Source organism: Pristiophorus japonicus, chromosome 16, assembly GCF_044704955.1.
Source record: "Pristiophorus japonicus isolate sPriJap1 chromosome 16, sPriJap1.hap1, whole genome shotgun sequence".
NCBI lineage: Eukaryota > Metazoa > Chordata > Chondrichthyes > Pristiophoridae > Pristiophorus > Pristiophorus japonicus.
This window is the reverse complement of record NC_091992.1, coordinates 130,811,440-130,834,176: the sequence shown is the minus strand read 5'-3', so window position 1 is coordinate 130,834,176 and position 22,737 is coordinate 130,811,440. Positions and strand designations below refer to the sequence as shown.

At 47.7% G+C, this 22,737-nt stretch overlaps 1 protein-coding gene across 1 annotated transcript in view; it reads left to right on the top strand.

Moving 5' to 3' along the window:
• LOC139226834 (voltage-dependent calcium channel gamma-4 subunit-like) overlaps window positions 1-22,737 on the top strand; it is a 90,748-nt gene that overhangs the window by 5,503 nt on the left and 62,508 nt on the right. The window contains exons 2-3 of the mRNA XM_070857890.1: window positions 6,037-6,120; window positions 7,488-7,628. Of these exons, the coding sequence (XP_070713991.1) occupies window positions 6,037-6,120; window positions 7,488-7,628 (225 nt within the window). The remainder of the gene's footprint in view (window positions 1-6,036; window positions 6,121-7,487; window positions 7,629-22,737) is intronic.

Sequence of the window (22,737 nt, the reverse complement as noted above, 5' to 3'; positions counted from 1 at the left end):
AAGGTTATCGACCTGAACCGTTAACTCTGTTTCTCCCTCCAAAGATGCTGCCTGACCTGCTGAGTGATTCCAGCATTTTCTATTTTTATATCAGTTTTAGTGATGTTGGTTGAGGGATAAATATTGGCCAGGATAGCGGGGAGAACTTCCCCAAGCTTCTTCAAAATAGTGCCATGGGATCCTTTACATCCACCTGAGAGAGCTGTCAGGACCTCGGTTTCACATTTCATCCGAAAGATGGCACTTCCAACAGCGCAGCACTCCCTCAGTACTGCACCTCCGACAGTGCAGCACTCTCTCAGTACTGCCCCTCCAACAATGCAGCATTCCTTCAGTAATGCCCCTCCAACAGTGCAGCGTTCCCTCAGTACTGCCCCTCCAACAGTGCAGCGCTCCCTCAGTACTGCCCCTCCAACAGTGCAGCACTCCCTCAGTACTGCCCCTCAGACAGTGCAGCGCTCCCTCAGTACTGCCCCTCCGACAGTGCAGCACTCCCTCAGTACTGCCCCTCCAAAAGTGCAGCACTCCCTCAGTACTGCCCCTCCAACAGTGCAGCACTCCCTCAGTACTGCCCCTCCAACAGTGCAGCGCTCCCTCAGTACTGTCCCTCCAACAGTGCAGCACTCCCTCAGTACTGCCCCTCCAACAGTGCAGCACTCCCTCAGTGTTGCATCGAAACATAGGAACATAGAAAATAGGTGCAGGAGTAGGCCATTCGGCCCTTCGAGCCTGCATCACCATTCAATAAGATCATGACTGATCATTCACCTCAGTACCCCTTTCCTGCTTTCTCTCCACACCCCTTGATTCCTTTAGCCATAAGGACCATATCTAACTCCCTCAAATATATCCAATGAACTGGCATTAACTACTCTCTGCGGTAGGGAATTTCACAGGTTAACAACTCTCTGAGTGAAGAAGTTTCTCCTCATCTCAGTCCTAAATGGCTTACCCCTTATCCTTAGACTGTGTCCCCTGGTTTTGGACTTCCCCCAACATGGGAAACATTCTTCCTGCATCTAACCTGTCCAGTCCCATCAGAATTATATGTTTCTATGAGATCCCCTCTCATCCATCTAAACTCCAGTGAATACAGGCCCAGTCGATCCAGTCTCTCTTCATATGTCAGTCCTGCCATCCCGGGAATCAGTCTGGTGAACCTTTGCTGCACTCCCTCAATAGCAAGAACGTCCTTCCTCAGATTAGGAGACCAAAACTGACACAATATTCCAGGTGAGTCCTCACTAAGGCCCTGTACAACTGCAGTAAGACCTCCCTGCTCCTATACTCAAATCCCCTAGCTATGAAGGCCAACATACCATTTGCCTTCTTCACTACCTGCTGTATCTGCATGCCAACTTTCAGTGACTGATGAACCATGACACCCAGGTCTCATTGCACCTCCCCTTTTCCTAATCTGCCGCCATTCAGATAATATTCTGCCTTCGTGTTTTTGCCACCAAAGTGGATAACCTCACATTTATTCACATTATACTGCATCTGCCACGCGTTTTCCCACTCACCTAACCTATCCAATTCACCCTGCAGCCTTATAGCATCCTCCTCACAGCTCACACCGCCACCCAGTTTAGTGTCATCTGCAAACTTGGAGATATTACACTCAATTCCCTCATCCAAATTATTAATGTATATTGTAAATAGCTGGGGTCCCAGCACTGAGCCCTGAAGCACCCCACTAGTCACTGCCTGCCATTCTGAAAAGGACCCATTTATCCCGACTCTCTGCTTCCTGGCTGCCAACCAATTCTCTGTCCACGTCAGTACGTTACCCCCAATACCATGTGCTTTAATTTTGCACACCAATCTCTTGTGTGGGACCTTGTCAAAAGCCTTTAGAAAGTCCAAATACACCACATCCACTGGTTCTCCATTGTCCACTCTACTAGTTACATCCTCAAAAAATTCTAAAAGATTTGTCAAGCATGATTTCCCTTTCATAAATCCATGCTGACTTGGACTGATTCTGTCACTGCTTTCCAAATGTGCTGCTATTTCATCTTTAATAATTGATTCCAACATTTTCCCCACTACTGATGTCAGGCTAACCGGTCTATAATTACCCGTTTTCTCTCTCCCTCCTTTTTTAAAAAGTGGTGTTACATTAGCTACCCTCCAGTCCATAGGAACCGATCCAGAGTCGATAGACTGTTGGAAAATGATCACCAATGCATCCACTATTTCTAGGGCCACTTCCGTAAGTACTCTGGGATGCAGACTATCAGGTCCCGGGGATTTATCGGCCTTCAATCCCATCAATTTCTCTAACACAATTTCCTGCCTAATAAGGATATCCTTCAGTTCCTCCTTCTCACTAGACCCTCGGTCCCCTAGTATTTCTGGAAAGTTATTTGTGTCTTCCTTCATGAAGACAGAACCAAAGTATTTGTTTAACTGGTGTGCCATTCTTTGTTCCTCATTATAAATTCACCTGAATCTGACTGCAAGGGACCTACATTTGTCTTCACTAATCTTTTTCTCTTCACACATCTATAGAAGGGTCATAAGAACATAAGAACATAAGAATTAGGAACAGGAGTAGGCCATCTAGCCCCTCGAGCCTGCTCCGCCATTCAACAAGATCATGGCTGATCTGGCCGTGGACTCAGTTCCACTTACCTGCCCGCTCCCCGTAACCCTTAATTCCCTTATTGGTTAAAAATCTATCTAGGTAACATGCTTTTGTGGGCAGTGAATTAGTAAATGATGCTGGACATTATCCTTCCCTCTCTCTTAACAGGTCAGTCCCTCACACTTCATCCTGGTTGGTTTAATTCGTTTGTATACCCAGTAACTGCTTCCCTCTGATCACAGGTTCATTAAGATAACTTCCCTCTTTCACATTTCTAAAATCTTTTGTACATCTCAAACCCTCTCCTCTTGGCTCTTTTTCTTAATGTTGACATTGCCCATCCCCTGCTCTTACTGTTATTCTTAGCCACATGTTTGTGGGACCAACTGGATTAACAATGGGGGTCCCACAACTCCTCCCCAATACATAAATCGCCAGAGCTGCATCTGGTAGAGACCCTTAAACACAATTCCTGCTCAAGGTGGTGATTTTGAGAACATTTCTTGATAGTTCCTCTTGCTTGCTGTTTGGCCATTGAATGGAAAGGCATCAACTTGGATTTGAGCGCAATACCTGACTCTCTCAAAACCCAAAGAGGCTTGTGGGGGCAGAGTGGGAATGGGGAGTGCCTGCGGAGGTAGAAGTTACTACATGGATCGAGATTTGGATCTAGATTTGATTATAGATACTTAGGAATTACTTACAAAGTTAACTCGATCACGGTTTCAGATAGTATCAAACTGCTGGTGCAGCGTAGAAAAGTGGTGCAAGTCCTTGAAATACAGGCAACTCTCGATTATCTGGGGCCCTCGGGGATTGGGCTATTCCGGGTAAACGATTTTGCTGCTAGGGCGAGTACAATAGAGTACATTTTCTATCAGTCCTGCTTGCTTCCTGCAATCTTTTTTATTTCTTACCTCCTTTCTGTACAACCAACATGTTATGACTGGTGTTATCAACTTGTATAGATGTGTATCGCAGTAAATGCATTTTATGAAAAAGTGAGACCATCTGTCGGCGGAGAAAGAGCACAGACAAGCCGGACAGTGCCATCATGCAGAGTCCCCACCCGAGCCATGCATGTTTATTTAGCAACACAACTACAAACAGCAACGGCCCCATTCCTTTCCCGTCGACTACTGTTAAGAAATCTTCCTTTAACATTACAATGCGTTTCACTGAAACTTTTGGCGAGAGCGCAAACGGGGTCGCTTCTGGCGTCCGAAAATCGGGAGAGATGTGTAACAGTCGTTCGACCACGCATCGTCCGACTTACACTCTGGCCAAGAGTTAAAATATCCCCAATAAGCACGCGGTTTCAGATGTGCAGAGATGAGATAAACACAACTCGATAAAATTCAACTTGGGTGCAGGGGGACGGGGGGAGATTGCGGGGGTGGTCAATAAAGCAGACTTCAGTGGAAAGACAAATCCGGCTGGGGCGGGCGTGTGTTGTTGCAGCAGGTTCTCCGTTAGATCCGTGTACGGATAATCGAGAGTTGCCCGTATTTCTTTTTATTAAAATTGACTTACATAAAACACATAATTATAACATTAAATATATGTAACATGATATTTTCCTCTGCTCCCACCCAGTTCCTCTCCTCAGGTGTACAGTTCCACAGGTAAGAACATAAGAAATAGGAGCTGAAGAAGGCCATACGGCCCCGCTCCGCCATTCAATACGATCATGACCTAAGGTCCACTTCCCATAACCCCTTATTGATTAAGAAGAATACCCAGACTCTGCCCAAACCCAGGATTGGACCAGGAACCTTTAGATCTTCCGTCTAACGCTCTCCCAACTGAGCTATTTTGGCCCAGTACTGGGCCATTCTTTACGTTTAAACTAGGCAGCGAGTGTCAGCGGGCTCCATGGGGTTGGGGGTGAGCTTATGGTTGAACTCAATCTTGTGCTAATATCTCTCTCTCACACACACACACGGATCCTGCAGGGATCATTGGATAGCTATCACGCTTTGGAGGCCCAGCTAATTTCCTCCCTTCCTCGCCCAGGAACTTTCATCACTCCCCAGCTGAAATCAGCTAACGTTGCACAGGCTGGGAATCAAGTATTCCCGGGCAGTATGGCTCAGTCCCAACACTGAACTGTGCATTACCTGCACCCTGCACTTTTTTTTAACATGATTCAAAAACCATGATGTTTATTTATGTAATATTAGTCAATCTCTCTTTGAGAGTTAAGACCAGTTGTAATCTTTAGGTGAAGCAGGAGGCTTTATTTATGGATTAGCCCAAGTTTCTATTATAAATGTGGACTTAGGAAGTTTAGAGGGTAAGTGTGCACAAACTCAATTTCACTAAAAATGATTAAGTAGGAACCCAATGAAATAGATCAGTGCACGAATCATTAAAGCCTTTAAAAGGTTCTAACTTCTAACAATTTCAAACTTTTATTTGACCATGCAGCAGTCAGATACCTCCAGAAACACAGCATTTCCTAAGTGCAACCTAACGATCTGTTGTCCAGTGACCATCAGCAGAGAACCAGGACACAGAGTCAGTTGTTTACAAGTTAAGGCAGATAAGATAACATTTTAATGTGTGTTGCTTCCTAAGCGATGCTGATTTCATCTTCATAGAATCATAGAAGTTTACAGCATGGAAGGAGACCATTCGGCCCATCGTGTCCGTGCAGGCCGACAAAGAGCTATCCAGCCTAATCCCACTTTCCAGCTCTAGGTCCGTAGCCCTGCAGGTTACGGCACTTCAGGTGCACATCCAAATACTTTTTAAATGTGGGGAGGTTTTCTTCCTCTACGACCCTTCTAGGCAGTGAGTTCCAGACCCCCATCACCCTCTGCGTGAAAACATTTCTCCTCAAATCCCCTCTAATTTTTCTACCAATTACTTGAAATCTATGCCCCCTGGTTGTTGACCCATCTGCTAAGGGAAGTAGGTCCTTCCTATCCACTCTGTCTAAACCCCTCATCATTTTATACACCTCAATCAGGTCTCCCCTCAGCCTCCTCTGTTCCAAAGAAAACAACACCAGCCTATCCAATCTTTCCTCATAGCTAAATTATACAGTCCATTTCTAATAAGGCATTGTGAACAGAAGGTTTTCATTATACATTTTTTAGAAGTTTGGTTTACCACAGCTACTTCTCACATGGATATTTAATATTCTTTATTAAAAACACTTCCAGAACTAATAAATTGTTGTATTTTTAAACTATCACATTTTTTAAATCGTGGAACTTATAGACTCTGAGCCAGCACTGGGATTTGTAAACTGTGGGACAGCAGTATAGTTTAATAAGGCACCTCAGACAACTATGCGAATAACAAGATATGTCTGCACTTAGCAATGATATTTCTAGATATGGTAGGATGAATGTTGCCCTTCCCAGTAGGTGTCTGATGGCATCTTGTGGTGAGTCCAATGGTGATTGCTGGTTACCTTCTGATTTCCACCATTGCAGGCCGTCAGAAAGGAAACTGCTTCACAATCAATTACTTTCCCGAAGATGATGATTATGACCAGGAGGGTTCAGAATACCTTTTGCGTAAGTATTTAAGGAATTTACTGCTCTCTACGTGGGGAGGATCAGTCATGTCGTTGTGAACCACTGAAATAGTGCATAAATCTTGAGCATTGAAAAATGTGCTTTGTTACGTGTGAACCTTAACATTTACACATTCACCCAACCCACAACTTTCACCAACCTAGCCCTCCACAATAACTCTGATAGAAAGACTTGCATTTATATAGCACCTTTCACAACCACCAGACAAGTACTTTTGGAGTGTAGTCATTGTTGTAATGTGGGAAACGCAGCAGCCAATTTGTGCACAGCAAGCTCCCACAAACAGCAATGTGATAATGACCAGATAATCTGTTTTATGTTGGTTGAGGGATAAATATTGGCCAGAACGCCAGGGATAGCTCCCCTGCTCTTCGGGATCTTTTACGTCCACCTGAGGGAGAAGACAGTTTAACATCCCACTCGAAAGATGGCACCTCCGACAGTGCAGCTCTCCCTCAGCACTGCAATGTCAGCCTAGATTTATGTGCTCAAGTTCCGGGAGTGGGACTTGAGCCCACAATCTTCTGACGCAGAGGCGAATGAGCTACCCACTGAGCCACGGCTGACACTGATAGATCTTGTGTTCATCTTTCTTACCTGTGGGGGCTTCTTCAAGAATGGAAAAGGGTATGACTTTAAAATGGGGCCTGTATTCTGGTTGTACACCCTGATCTAATTCTCCTCCACCCTCTAACCGAACACCCGAAAACGACACTTGATCTTGACTTCTCCTGTGCATTGCCCGAGAGAGCGACCAGTATAATATCAACGAGATATAATCAATATTTTCCCATCTAATTTTCTCTCCTGATGCCTGGAGGTAATTCGATAGGCAGCACCAACCCAAGACTACATTTTTCTATATAACCCGAGACAGGGAGTGCTGACAGACTATTCTACCGTGATGGGTGTCGTAATGTTGTCCTCATCCGATGACCATACATGTTCATTTTCCAGTGTGGTAAGGATCAGCACTGGGAACCCTTGGCTGATTTCCCCTGCCCTCCCTTGCTAGGCCAGCAAGACCAAAGCCCAATGCAGGGACCCACTCCGATTTGGCAGAGATCCGCGATTGAACCTGCGATCCCCCTGGTGATCGCGACTCTGTAGCACGTCACATGGTGTCATTTTAAATGAGCCTGGCAGGACTTACAAGGAGAGATACTGAGACACTTTTATCCTTCTCCCACCTGCATACACTTACCTGCCCCGGAGACCCATCTGCTTATATTCAATAAATTGTACTTTTCCTGGATGCCCAAGAAGACAAATAATCGATTTTAAACCATCAGGCGAGGATGCGAGAGGTGAACAAGATCACACACGTTCTTTGTTTCTCTCTTCAGGCATTGTCCGAGCTTCCAGTTTATTCCCGATCCTGAGCGCCATCCTACTGCTGCTGGCCGGCTTGTGTGTCGGAGCCGGCAAATTGTACAGCAGCAAAAGCAACATTATCCTCAGTGCCGGCATCTTGTTTGTAGCAGCGGGTGAGTTCCAACCGCCGGCACCACCCTTACATTCACTCTCTCACTCACTCTCTCACACTCACTCTCACTCACTCTCTCACACTCACTCTCACTCTCTCACACTCACTCTCACTCCTTACTCTCTCACTCTCACTCCTCACTCAAGCTCACTCCTCATACTCACTCTCACTCCTCACACTCACCCTCACACTCACTCCACTACTACCTCTCAATCTCACTCTTCACTCTCAAACTCACTCACACACTCTCTCACCCACTCCTCACTCTCACACTCACTTTCACACTAACTCCTCATTCTCACACTCACTCTCAGTCTTCACTCTCACAATCACTTTCCTCACTCTTACACTCACATAACTCTCACTCCTCACATTCACTCCTCACACTCACTCCTCACTCTCACACACTCTCAAACTCACTCTCACACTCACTCTCAAACTCATTTTCACACCCACTCCTCACGCTCTCACTCACTCTCACTCTTCACACTCACTCACTCTCACTCAGACTCACTCCTCACATTTCACACTCCTCACCCTTACTCTAACTCCTCACACTCACTCCTCACTCTCTCACACCCCACTCTCACTCTCATACTCACTCCTCACCCAGTCTCCTCCTCACACTCACTCACTCAATCCTCACTCTCACACACATGTACTCTCACTATGCACATTCACACTCACTCTCACACTTACTCCCACACACTCCTCATTCTAACACTCACTCACACTCACCCCTTGCACTCACACTCTCTCTGACTCCTCACTCTCACATTCACTCTCACAATCACTCATCACTCTCTCACACCTCACTCAAGCTCACTAAACATGCTGACTCTCACTCTCACTCACACTGAATCTCACACACTCTCACTCCTTACTCTCACGCTCACTCACTCTCCCTCCTCACACTCACACAAACTCTCGTTCTCACTTTCATTTTCACTCCTCACTCACACACAACCTCACTCCTCATGCTCACTCTCACACTCAATCTCACACTCACTCCTCACTCTGAAACTCATTCTCACACTCACTCGTCAATCTCACACTCATTCTCACATTCACTCCTCGCTCTCTCTCACTCTCACACTCACTCCTCACTCTCACACTCACTCACTCGTACACCTCACACGGACTCTCACACACTCCTTACTCTCACAACTCATCCTCACACTCACTCACACACTCACTCCTCACTCTCACACTCACTCACACTCACTCCTCATTCTGAACCTCACTCCTCAATTTCACACTCACTCTCAGACTCACTCCTCACTCTCACACTCACTCTCACACACACCTCTCAATCTCACACTCATTCTCACACTCACACTTACTCACTCCTCACACTGACTCTCAGACACTCCCGTCTCAACTCATTCTCACTCTCACTCACACATTCACTCACTCTCACACTCTCTCCTCGCTCTTACACTCACACCTCAATTTCACACTCACTCTCAGACTCACATGCATTTTAACACCCACTCCTCAGTCTCACTCTCACACTCCCTCCTCACTCGCACACCCACACACGCACACTCATTTTAACACTCAATCCTCACTCTCACACTCACTTTCACTTCAAACTCACTTACACACTCCTCATTCTCACACTCACTCTCACTCTCACTTTCACACTCAATACTCACTCTCACATTCACTCTCACTCCACACTCACTCACTCCTCATATTCACACTCTCATTCTCACTTTCACTCTTCATTCTCACTCTCATACACTCTCTCATACTCACTTTCACACTCACTCCTCTCTTTCACATGCACTCCTCAATCTCACACTCATTCTCACACTCACTCCTCACTCTCACACTCACTCCTCACTTCCACACTCACTCTCACGCTCACTACTCCTCTCTCTCACTCCTCACTCCCACTCCTCACTCTCACACTCAGTCCCACTCTCACTCCTCATTCCCAAACTCACTCACACTCACTCTCACACCAACTCCTCACTCTCACACTCACTTTCACTCTCACACTAACTCCTCACTCTCACACTCACTTTCACTCTCATTCTCACACCCACTCCTCACTCTCACACACACTCACTCTCACATTCACTCACTCTCACAATCCCTCCTCACTTGTACATTCACTTGCACTCCCACTCACTCTCACTTTAACACACAATCCTCACTCCTCACACTCACTTCTCACTCACTCGATTCTCACTCCTCACTCCCACTCCTCACTCTCACTCGCTCACACTCACTGCTCACTCTCAAACTAACTCCTCACTCTCACACACACTCACTCTCACACTCACTCACTCTCACACTCACTCCTCATTGGACACTCACTCTCACACTCACTTTAACACTCAATCCTCACTCTCACACTCACTTTCAGTCCAAACTCACTCACCCACTCCTCATTCTCACACTCACTCTCACTTTCACTCATCACTCTCACTCTCACGCACTCCCAATCTCACTCTCACACTTACTGACTCTCACTCCTCGCACTCAGTCTCACACTCTCACGCACATTCTCACACTCACACCCCTTATTCTCACACTCACTCCTCTCTCTCACTCTCAAACGCACTCCTCACTCTCACACTGGCTCTCACACTCACTGTCATGCCCACTCCTCACACACTCATTCCTCACTCTGACTCCTCACTGTCACACTCACTGCTCACTCACATTCACTCCTCACACTCACTCCTCACTCAACTCTCTCACTTTCTCACACTCACTCCTCACTCTCACACTCACTCACATTCACACTCACTTTCACACTCAATCCCCACTCTCACACTCATTCCTCACTCTCATACTTACACCTTGCTCTCACACTCATTCCTCAATCTCACACTCATTCTCACACTCACTCCTCAATCTTACACTCACTCTCACACTCACTCCTCGCTCTCACTCTCTCACAATCACTCCTCACTCTCACACTCACACACTAACTCCTCACTCTCACACTCACTCCTCGTTCTTACACTCCTCAATTTCACACTCACTCTGAGATGCACTCCTCACTCTCATACTCACTCTCACACACACCTCTCAATCTCACACTCATTCTCACACTCACAGTTACTCTCTCTCACTCCTCACACTGACTCTCAGACACTCCCGTCTCAACTCATTCTCACTCTCACTCACTCTCACACTCACTCTCTCCTCGCTCTGACACTCACTCCTCAATTTCACACACTCTCAGACTCGCATGCATTTTCACAACCACTCCTCAGTCTCACTCTCACATTCCCTCCTCACTCGCACACCCACACACTCACACTCACTTTAACACTCAATCCTCACTCTCACACTCACTCTCACTCCAAATTCACTCACAAACTCCTCATTCTCACACTCACTCTCACTCGCACACTCAATCCTCGCTCTCACATTCACTCTCACTCCACACTCACTCTCTCCTCATATTCACACTCTCATTCTCACTTTCACTCAGCATTCTCACTCTCACACATTCTCTCTCTCATACTCACTTTCACATTCACTCTCTCTTTCACACTCACTCCTCACTCTAACACTCACTCACACTCACACTCACTTTCACACTCAATCCCCACTCTCATACTCACTCCTCACTCTCACAACTCATCCTCACACTCACTTTAACATGCAATCCTCATTCTCACACTCACTCCTCACTCTCACACACACTCACGCTCGCATTCACTCACTCTCACACTCACTCAATCTCATACTCACTCCTCGCTCTCACACTCACGTTCACTCTCACCCTCACACTCTCTCACTTGCACACTCACTCGCACACCCACTCACTCTCACACTCACTCTAACACTCAATCCTCACTCTCACACTCACTTTCAGTCCAAACTCACTCACCCACTCCTCATTCTCACACTTACTCACTTTCACTCATCACTCCAACTCTCACGCACTCCCACTTGACTCTCACTCCTCGCATTCAGTCTCACACTCTCACACACACTCTCACACTCACACCCTTTATTCTCACACTCGCTCCTCTCTCTCACTCTCAGATGCACTTCTCACTCTCACACTGGCTTTCACACTCACTGCCATGCTCACTCCTCACTCACACTCACTGCTCACTCTGACTCCTCACTGTCACATTCACTGCTCACTCACATTCACTCCTCACACTCACTCCTCACTCTCACTCCACGCTCCCACTCCTCACTCACTCCTCACACTCACTCCTCACACTCACTCCTCACTCCCACTCCTCACTCACTTCTCACTCTGCACTCCCACCCCTCACTCTCACTCATGACTCTCACACTCACTTATCACTCTCATTCTCACACACTCTCACTCTTACACTCACTCCTCACTCTCACACCTCACTCTCACACCTCACTCTCACACTCGCTCTCACTCACTCTCAGACTCACTCTCAGACTCACTCCTCACTCTCACACTCACTCTCAGACTTACTCCTCACTCTCACACTCACTCTCACAGTCAATCCTCACTCTCACACTCACTCTCACAGTCAATCCTCATGATCACACTCACTCTCACACTCAATCCTAATGCTCACACACATTCACATTTACTGACTCTCACTCTTCACACTCACTCTCATACTCACTCTCACACACTCACTCTCACACTCACTGAGTCACTGCTCACTCCCACTCCACACTCTCACTCACTATCACACTCACTCCTCACTCATTCTCACGCTCATTCTCACACTCACTCTCGCACTCAATCCTCATGCTCACACTCACTCCTCACTCTCACACTCACACCTCTCTCACTCCTCACTCACTCTCACACACTCTCACACACTCTCACACACTCTCACACACTCCTCACTCATTCTCACACTCACGCCTCACCCCTTGCTCTCACACACTCCTCACTCTCACACTCACTCCTTACTTTCACACTCACTCTCACTCTCACTCCCTAACTCACACTCACTCCTCACTTACACTCACTCCTCATTTTCATAATCACTCACTCTCATTCTCTCACTCTCTCTCCCATACTCACTCTCTCACTCACTCTCACACCTCACTCACATTCACTCCACAATCTCACACTCACTCCTCACTCACACCTCACTCTCACACTCACTCCTCAATCTCACACTCACTCCTCACTCACACTCACTCAATCCTCACTCTCACACTCACTCACTCACTCCTCACTCACACTCCACACACTCACTCTCATACTCAGTATCACTCTTACACTCACTCCTCACTCACATTAATTCTCACACTCACTCCTCACACTCAATCCTCACTCTCACAGTCTCACTCTCACGTTCACTCCCATCTCTCACACTCACACTCACTCCTCAATCACTCCTCACTCCCTCTCCTCACTCTCACTCACTCTCACACTCACTCTCACACTCACTCACTCTCACTCCTCATTCCCTCGCCTCACTCTCACTCACTCTCACACTCACTCCTCATTCTCAGTCTCACTCCATCCTCGCTGTCACACTCACTCCTAGCTCTCACACTCACTCCTCATTCTCACACTCACTCACACCTACTGACTCTCACTCCTCACATTCACTCTCATACTCACTCTGACACTCACTCTTACATTCTGACACTCACTCTCACACTCACTCCTCACTCTCACAATCACTCCTCAATCTCACCTCACTCACACTCACTCACACACACTCCTCACTCTTAGTCACTCCTCACTCTCACACCCACCTCACTCTCACAGTCAGTCACTCCTCCCACTCAATCCTCACTCAGTCTCACGCTTATTCCTCACTCACACACTCTCACTCACTCACACTCTAACTCTCACACTCCTCACTCCCATCCACTCACTCCTCAATCTCACACTCACTCTCACACTCCTCAATTTCACACGCCATCTCACACTCACTCCTCACTTTCATACCCACTCCTCATTCTCACACACTCACACCGCACTCTCACACTCTCTCCTCACTCTTACTCTCACTTACTCACACTCACTTCTCACTCACACACTCACTCCCGCACTCACTCCTCACTCTCACACTCACACTCACTCCTTACTCTCACACTGACTCTCACACTCACTGTCCCACTCTCCCTTCACTCACACTCACTCCGACGCCTCACTCTCAAACTCACTCCTCACTCACACCTCACCCTCACACTCACTCTCACCTCTCACTCTCACTCACTCTCACACTCACCCTCTCACTCAATCCTCATGCTCACACTCAGTCCTCACACACACTTACACCTCTCTCTCACTCCTCACTCATTCTCACACTCACGCCTCACCCCTCGCTCACACACTCACTCTCATACTCACTCTCACACACTCCTTAATTTCATGCTCACGCTCACACTCACTACTCACTATCACACATTCTCACACTCACTCCGCAAATTCATTCTCAGTCCCTCCTCACTTGCATACCCACTCTACCTCACTCACTCTCACACTTTCACACTCACTCCTCACTCTCACACCTCACTCACTGTCACACAATCCTCACTCATTCTTACACGCACACCAAACCTCTCGCTCTCACGCTCACTCTCATACTCACTCTCTCAAACTCCTCAGTCTCACACTCACTCCTTGTTCTCACACTCACTCTCATACTCTCACACACTCCTCACTCTCACACTCACTCCTTGCTCTCACATTCACTCTCAGACTCACTCATCACTCTCACACTCACTCACACTCAATCCTCATGCTCACACTCACTCTCACATTTACTGACTCTCACTCCTCACACTGACTCTCATACTCACTCTCACACACTCTCACATTCACCCGTCACTCCAACACTCACTCTCACACATACTCCTCGCTCTCACACTCACCCTCTCACTCAATCCTCATTCTCACACTCACTCCTCACACACACTCACACCTTACTCTCACTCCTCACTCACTCCTCACTCATGCCTCACCACTCGCTCTCACACTCACTCTCATACTCACTCTCACATGCTCCTTAATTTCACACTCATTCTCACACTCACTACTCACTATCACACATTCTCACACTCACTCCGCACACTCACACTCACTCTCACGCCCTCCTCACTTTCATACTCACTCGCTCCCTCACTCACTCTCACTCACTTTCACACTCACTCCTCACTCACTGTCACACAATCCTTACTCATTCTTACACACCGCCTCACCTCTCGCTCTCACGCTCACTCTCATACTCACTCTCACAGACTCTTCACTCTCACACTCATTCCTCGCTCTCACACTCACTCCTCAATTTCACACTCACTCTCACTCACTCCTCACTCTCACCCAGTCACACACTCTCTCCTCACCCTCACACTCATTCACACACTCACTCTTACTCCCTCACTCACTCTCACACTCACTTTTACACACACTCCTCACTCTCACACTCACTCTCACTCCACACTCACTCACTCCTCATTCTCACACTCACTCTCTCATCACTCTCATGCTCATACACTCTCACTGTCTCTCATACACACACTCTCTCACACTCACTCCCTGCTCTCACACTCACTCCTCAATCTAACACTCATTCTCACACTCACTCATCACTCTCACTCTCACACACTCCCAGACTCACTCATCAATGTCACCCACTCTCATTCTCACACTCACTCTGCTCTCCTAGTCCTCACGCTCACACTCACACACATTCATTCCTCAATCTCACGCTCATTCTCACACTCACACTTACGCACTCTCACTCCTCACACTGACTCTCACACACTCCTCAGTCTCACTCCTCATTCGCACACTCACTCTCAAACTCACTCGCACACTCATTCCTCAATCTCGCACTCATTCACATACTCACACTTACTCACTCTCACTCCTCACATTGACTCTCACATACTCTTCAGTCTCACTCCTCATTTGCACACACTCTCACTCTTACTCCTCAGTCTCACTCTCACACTCACTCTCACACTCATACCCCTCATTCTCACACTCACTCCTCTCTCTCACTCACTTTCATACGCCTCACTCTCACACTCACAGTCACTCTCACTCACACTCACTGCACACACTTACATCGACACTCACTCTCATACTCACTCCACACTCACACACTCACTCACTCCCACACTCTCTCCTCATTTACACTCACAATCCTCACTCTCACACTAACACCTCACTCTCACTCCTCACTCACTGTCACACAATCCTCACTCATTTTTACATGCACACATCACTTCTCACTCTCACACTCACTCTCAGACACACTCCTTACTCTCACACTCACCCTCTCACTCAATCCTCATGCTCACACTCACTCCTCACATGCACTTACACCTCTCTCTCACTCCTCACTCACTCCTCACTCATTCTCACACACACGCCTCACCCCTTGCTCTCACACTCACTCATACTCACTCTCACACACTCCTTAATTTCACACTCACTCTCACACTCACTACTCACTATCACACATTCTCACACACTCCGCACACTCACACTCACTCTCACTCCCTCCTCACTTGCATACTCACTCTCTCTCACTCACTCTCACACTCACTTCTCAATCACTGCCACACAATCCTCACTCATTCTTACATGCACGCCTCACCTCTCGCTCTCACACTTACTCTCAGACTCACTCCTCACTCTCACACTCACTCACACTCAATCCTAATGCTCACACTCAATCCTCACACTCAATCCTCATGCTCACACTCACTCTCACATTTACTGACTCTCACTCCTCACGCTGACTCTCATACTCACTCTCACACCCTCTCACACTCACTCTCACACTCACTCATCAATCCAACACTCTCACATTCACTCTCACACACACTCCTCACTCTCACACTCACTCTCTCACTCAATCCTCATTCTCACACTCACTCTTCACACACACTCACACCTCTCTCTCACTCCTCACTCATTATCACACTCACTCCTCATCTGCACACTCACTCTCACACTCACTCGCACACTCATTCCTCAATCTCACACTCATTCACAAACTCACACTTACTCGCTCTCACTCCTCACATTGACTCTCACACACTCCTCAGTCTCACTCCACATTTGCACACTCACGCTCACTCTTCTCATTCTCACTCTCACACTCACTCTCACACTCACACCCCTCATTCTCACACTCACTCATTTTCATACCCTCACTCTCACAATCACTCACTCGCACACTCACTCCACACACTTACATCAACACTCGCTCTCACACTCACTCCACACTCACACACTCACTCACTCCCACACTCTCTCCTCACTCTTACATTCACAATCCTCACTCTCACACCAACACTTCACTCTCACTCCTCATTCACTGTCACACAATCCTCACTCATTTTTACATGCAGCATCACCTCTCACTCACTCTCACACACTCCTCACTCTCACATTCACTTCTTTCTCACACTCACTCCTCAATTTCACACTCACTCTCAATCCACACTCACTCACTCCTCATTCTTACACACTCTCACTCTCACTTTCATTCATCACTCTCACTCTCATACACTCTCATACTCACTCTCACACTCACTCCTCGCTCTTACACTCACTCCTCAATCTTGCACTCATTCTCATACTCACTCCTCACTCTTACCCACACTTACTCCTCACATGGACTCTCACACACTCCTCAGTCTCACAACTCATTCTCACACACTCCACACACCCACACTCCCTCGCTCGCACACTCACTCCTCTCTCACTCCTCACTCTCACTCACTCTCACACACACTCCTCACTCTCGCACTCAATCCTCATGCTCACACTCACTCCTCACTCTCACACTCCCTCCTCACTCGCACTCACTCTCACACTCCACTTTCACTCACTCACTCCTCGTTCTCACACTCACTCTGTCACTCATTCATCACTCTCACTCTCATACACTCTCACTGTCGCTCATACTCACTCACACTCACTCCTCACTCTCACACTCACTCCTCAATCTCACACTCTCACACTCAATCCTCATGCTCACACTCATGCTCACACTCATGCTCACACTCATGCTCACACTCAATCTTCATGCTCACACTTACTCTCACATTTACTGACTCTCACTCTTCACACACTCTCATACTCACTCTGACACTTACTCGTCAATGCCACACCCTCTCACACTCACTTTCACACGCACTCCTCACACTCACTCACTATTGCACTCAATCCTCATGCTCACACTCACTCCTCACTCTAACACTCACTCATATTCACTCTCACACTCACTCCTTAATTTATCACTCACTCTCACTCTTCACTATCACACATTCTCACTCACTCCACACACACACACACTCTCACACTCACTCTTCACTTGCACACTCACTCTCACTCCCTCACTCACACTCACTCCCTCACTCTCACACTCATTCACACTCGCTCTTCACTCCACACTCACTCACTCCTCATTCTCACACTCACTCTCTCACTCTCATACATTCTCACTCTCTCATACTCACTCCCACACTCACACCTCGCTCTCACACTCACACCTCGCTCTCACACTCACACCTCGCTCTCACACTCACTCCTCAATCTTACTCCTCACTCTCACTCTCACACGCTCTCACACTCACTCACTCCTCATTCTCACACCCACTGGAATGTTGTGTTCAATTTTGGTCTCCTAATCTGAGGAAGTGCAGCGAAGGTTCATCAGACTGATTCCCGGGACGGCTGGACTGACATATGAGGGGAAACTGGATTGACTGGGCCTTTATTCATTGGCCTTTATTCACTCTCACACTCACTCTCACACTCACTCCTCACTCTCACACTCACACCTCATTCTGACTCCTCACTCACTGTCACACAATCCTCACTCATTCTCACACTCACACCTCTACTCTCGCTCTCACACTCACTCTTATACTCACCCTCACACACACCTCAGTCTCACACTCACTCCTCGCTCTCCCACTCACTCCTCGCTCTCACACTCACTCCTCGCTCTCACTCTTCACTCTCACTCACACTCACTCTCACACTCACTCATATAAAATTCTGACGGGACTGGACAGGTTAGATGCAGGAAGAATGTTCCCGATGTTGGGGAAGTCCAGAACCAGGGGACACAGTCTGATGATAAGGGGTAAGCCATTTAGGACTGAGATGAGGAGAAACTTTTTCACTCAGAGTTGTAAACTGTGGAATTTTCTACCTCAGAGAGTTGTTGATGCCAGTTTGTTGGATATATTCAAGAGGGAGTTTGACATGGCCCTTACGGCTAAAGGGATCAAGGGGTATGGAGAGAAAGCAGGAAAGGGGTACTGAAGGAATGATCAGTCATGATTTTATTGAATGGTGGTGCAGGCTCGAAGGGCCGAATGGCCTACTCCTACACCTATTTTCTATGTTTCTATGTTTCACTCTCTCACTCTCACTCATCACTCTCACTCTCATACAACCGCACTCTCTCTCTCATCCTCACTCTCACACTCACTCACTCCTCATTCTCACACTCTCACTCTCACACATCACTCTCACTCTCTCTCATACTCACTCTCACACTCACTCCTCGCTCTCACCCTCACTCTCACTCTCACACACTCACTCCTCACTATCACTGACTCTCACTCTCACACTCTCCTCTCTCCCACTCGTCACTCTCACACTCACTCTCAGATTCACACACTCATTCTCACACTCACTGCTCAATCCCACTCAATCTCACACTCACTCACTCTCACTCGCTCAATCTCACTCACTCTCTCTCATGCTCACACCCCTCATTCTCACACTGACTCCTCTCACTCACTATCATACTCATTCCTCACTCTCACACTCGCTCACATTTACATCCTCACACTTACACCCACACTCACTCTCACACTCACCCCTCACTCGCACACTCACTCACTCCCGCACTCACTCCTCACTCTCACACTTCACTCTCACCCCTCACTCACTGTCACACAATCCTCACTCATTCTCACACTCACACCTCACCTCTCGCTCTCACACTCACTTTCATACTCACTCTCACACACTCCTCGCTCTCACACTCACTGCTTGCTCACACACTGACTCCTCAATTTCACACTCATTCTCACACTCACTGCTCACTCTCACTCAGGCTCACACTCACACTCTCTCACTCCTCACACTGACTCACTCCTCAGTTGCACAACTCATTCGCACACTCACTCACACACTCACTCCTCACACTCACACTCACTCAATCTCACACTCGCTCCTCACCCTCACATTCACTCCTCACTCACACTCACTTCTCACTTCTCACTCTCACACTCACTCCTCAATCTCACTTCTCAATCTCATGCTCAATCTCACTCTCACACTCACTCAATCTCACTCTCACTTGCACCACTCATTCTCACACTCACTCCTCGCTCTCACACTCACTCTCACTCACTCCTCACTGTCACTGACTCTCACACTCACCTCACTCCCACTCCTCACTCTCATACTCACTCTCGGATTCACTCCTCACTCTCACACTCACTCTCACACTCATTCCTCAATCTCTCATTCTCACACTCATACATACTCACGCTCACTCCTCACACTGACTCTCACACACTCCTCAGCCTCACTCCTCATTTGCACACTCACTCTCACACTCACTCTCGCACTCATTGCTCAATCTCACTCCTCAATCTCACACTCACACCCCTCATTCTCACACTCACTCCTCTCACTCACACTCATACTCACTCCTCACTCTCACACTCACACTCATATTCACACTCCTCACACTTACACCCACACTCACTCTCACTCACTCCTCACTCTCACACTCACACCTCACTCTCATCCCTCACTCACTGTCACACAATCCTCACTCATTCTCATACTCACACCTCACCTCTCACTCTCACACCTCACACTCACTCCTCATTCTCACTCCTCACTCACTGTCACACAATCCTCACTCATCCTCACACTCACACCTCACCTCTCGCTCTCACACTCACTTTCATACTCACTTTCACGCACTTCTCGCTCTCACATTCACTCCTTGCTCTCACACTGACTCCTCAATTTCACACTCATTCCTCACTCTCACCCAGGCTCACTCTCACACACTCTCACTCCTCACACTGACTCACACTCCTCAGTCTCACAACTCATTCTCACACTCATGCACACACTCCACACACTCACACTCACTCAATCTCACACTCACTCCTCACTCTCACACACACTTCTCACTCACACACACTTCTCACTTCTCAATCTCATGCTCACTCTCACACAATCTCACACTCACTCCTCACTCTCACACTCACTCCTCACTCTCACACTCACACACACTTCTCACTCACACACACTTCTCACTCACACACACTTCTCACTTCTCAATCTCATGCTTACTCTCACTCTCACACTCACTCACTCTCACTCCTCGCACTGACTCACACTCCTCAGTCTCACAACTCATTCTCACACTCACGCACACACTCCACACACTCACACTCACTCAATCTCACACTCACTCCTCACTCTCACACTCACACACACTTCTCACACACACTTCTCACTTCTCAATCTCATGCTCACTCTCACTCTCACACTCACTCAATCTCACACTCACTCCTCACTCTCACACTCACACACACTTCTCACTCACACACACTTCTCACTTCTCAATCTCATGCTCGCTCTCACTCTCACACTCACTAAATCTCACTCTCACTCACACCCTTCTTTCTCACACTCACTCCTCTCTCTCACTCACTCTCACACTCACTTCTCACTCTCACACTCACACTCACTCTCACACTCCTCACACTTACAACCACACTCACACACTCACTCGCACACTCATTCCTCACTCAGTGCCACACAATCCTCACTCATTCTCACACTCATGCCTCACCTCTCGCTCTCACACTCACCCTCATACACTTTCACACATTCCTCACCCTCACACTCACTCCTTGCTCTTACTTTCACACTCACTCTTCACACTGCTTACTCTCACACATTCTCACACTCACGCCTCACCTCTCGCTCTCACACACACTCTCATACTCACTCCACAATTTCACACTCACTCTCACTCCTCACTCTCACTCCCTCACTCACTCACTCCTCACTCTCACTCACTCCTCAATTCACTCTCATTCTCACACTCACTCCTCACTCTCACCCAGTCTCACGCACTCCTCATTCTCACACTCACTCACACTCACTCTCACTCCATCGCTCACTCTCACACTCACTCTCTCATCACTCACTCTCACTCTCTCATGCTCACTCACACTCACTCCTTGCTCTCACTCACTCAATTCACTCTCACTCTCACACTCACACTTCACTCTCACACACTCCTCACTCTCACCCACATTCTACCACTCACTCCTCACTCACTCACTTTCACTCCACACACTGAATCTCGCACTCGCTCCTCAATCTCACACCTCACTCAAACTCACTCCACACGTTCATGCTTACACTCACTCCTCACTCCCACACTCACTCTCACACTTACCTACTCTCACTCCTCACACTCAATCTCATTCCTCATTCTCACACTCACTCTCGCATTCCTCATTCTCACATTCACTCACTCTCACTCACTCATACTCACTCCTCACACTTACATCACACTCACTCTCAATCACTCCTCACTCACACACTCACTCACTCCCACACTCACTCATCACTCTCACTCCTTACTCTCACACTCACTCTCACAATCACTCCTCATTCTCACACTCCTCAATTTCACACTCAGTCTCACACTTACTCCTCACTTTCATGCCCACTCTTCATTCTCACACACTCTCACACTTACCCCTCACTCTCACTCTCTCCGCACTCTTACTCTCACTTTCAATGGCACACACAATTTTCACTCTCACACGCAGTCACTCACATGCGAACTCCTCACTCTCACACTCACTCCTCACACTAATCCTCACACTCACTTCTCGCTCTCACACTCAGTCCTGAATCTCACTCATTCTCACACTCATGCCTCACTCTCATTCCTCATTCTCACACTCACTCCTTGCTCACACTCATTCCTCAATCACTCTGTCACTCATTGCTCACTCACTCACCCCTCACTCTTACCCAGTCTCACTCACTCCTCACTCTCACTCCTCACACTCACTCCTCAATCTCACACCTTATTCACACTCACTCACACTCACTCTGCACACTCACTCTCACACACACT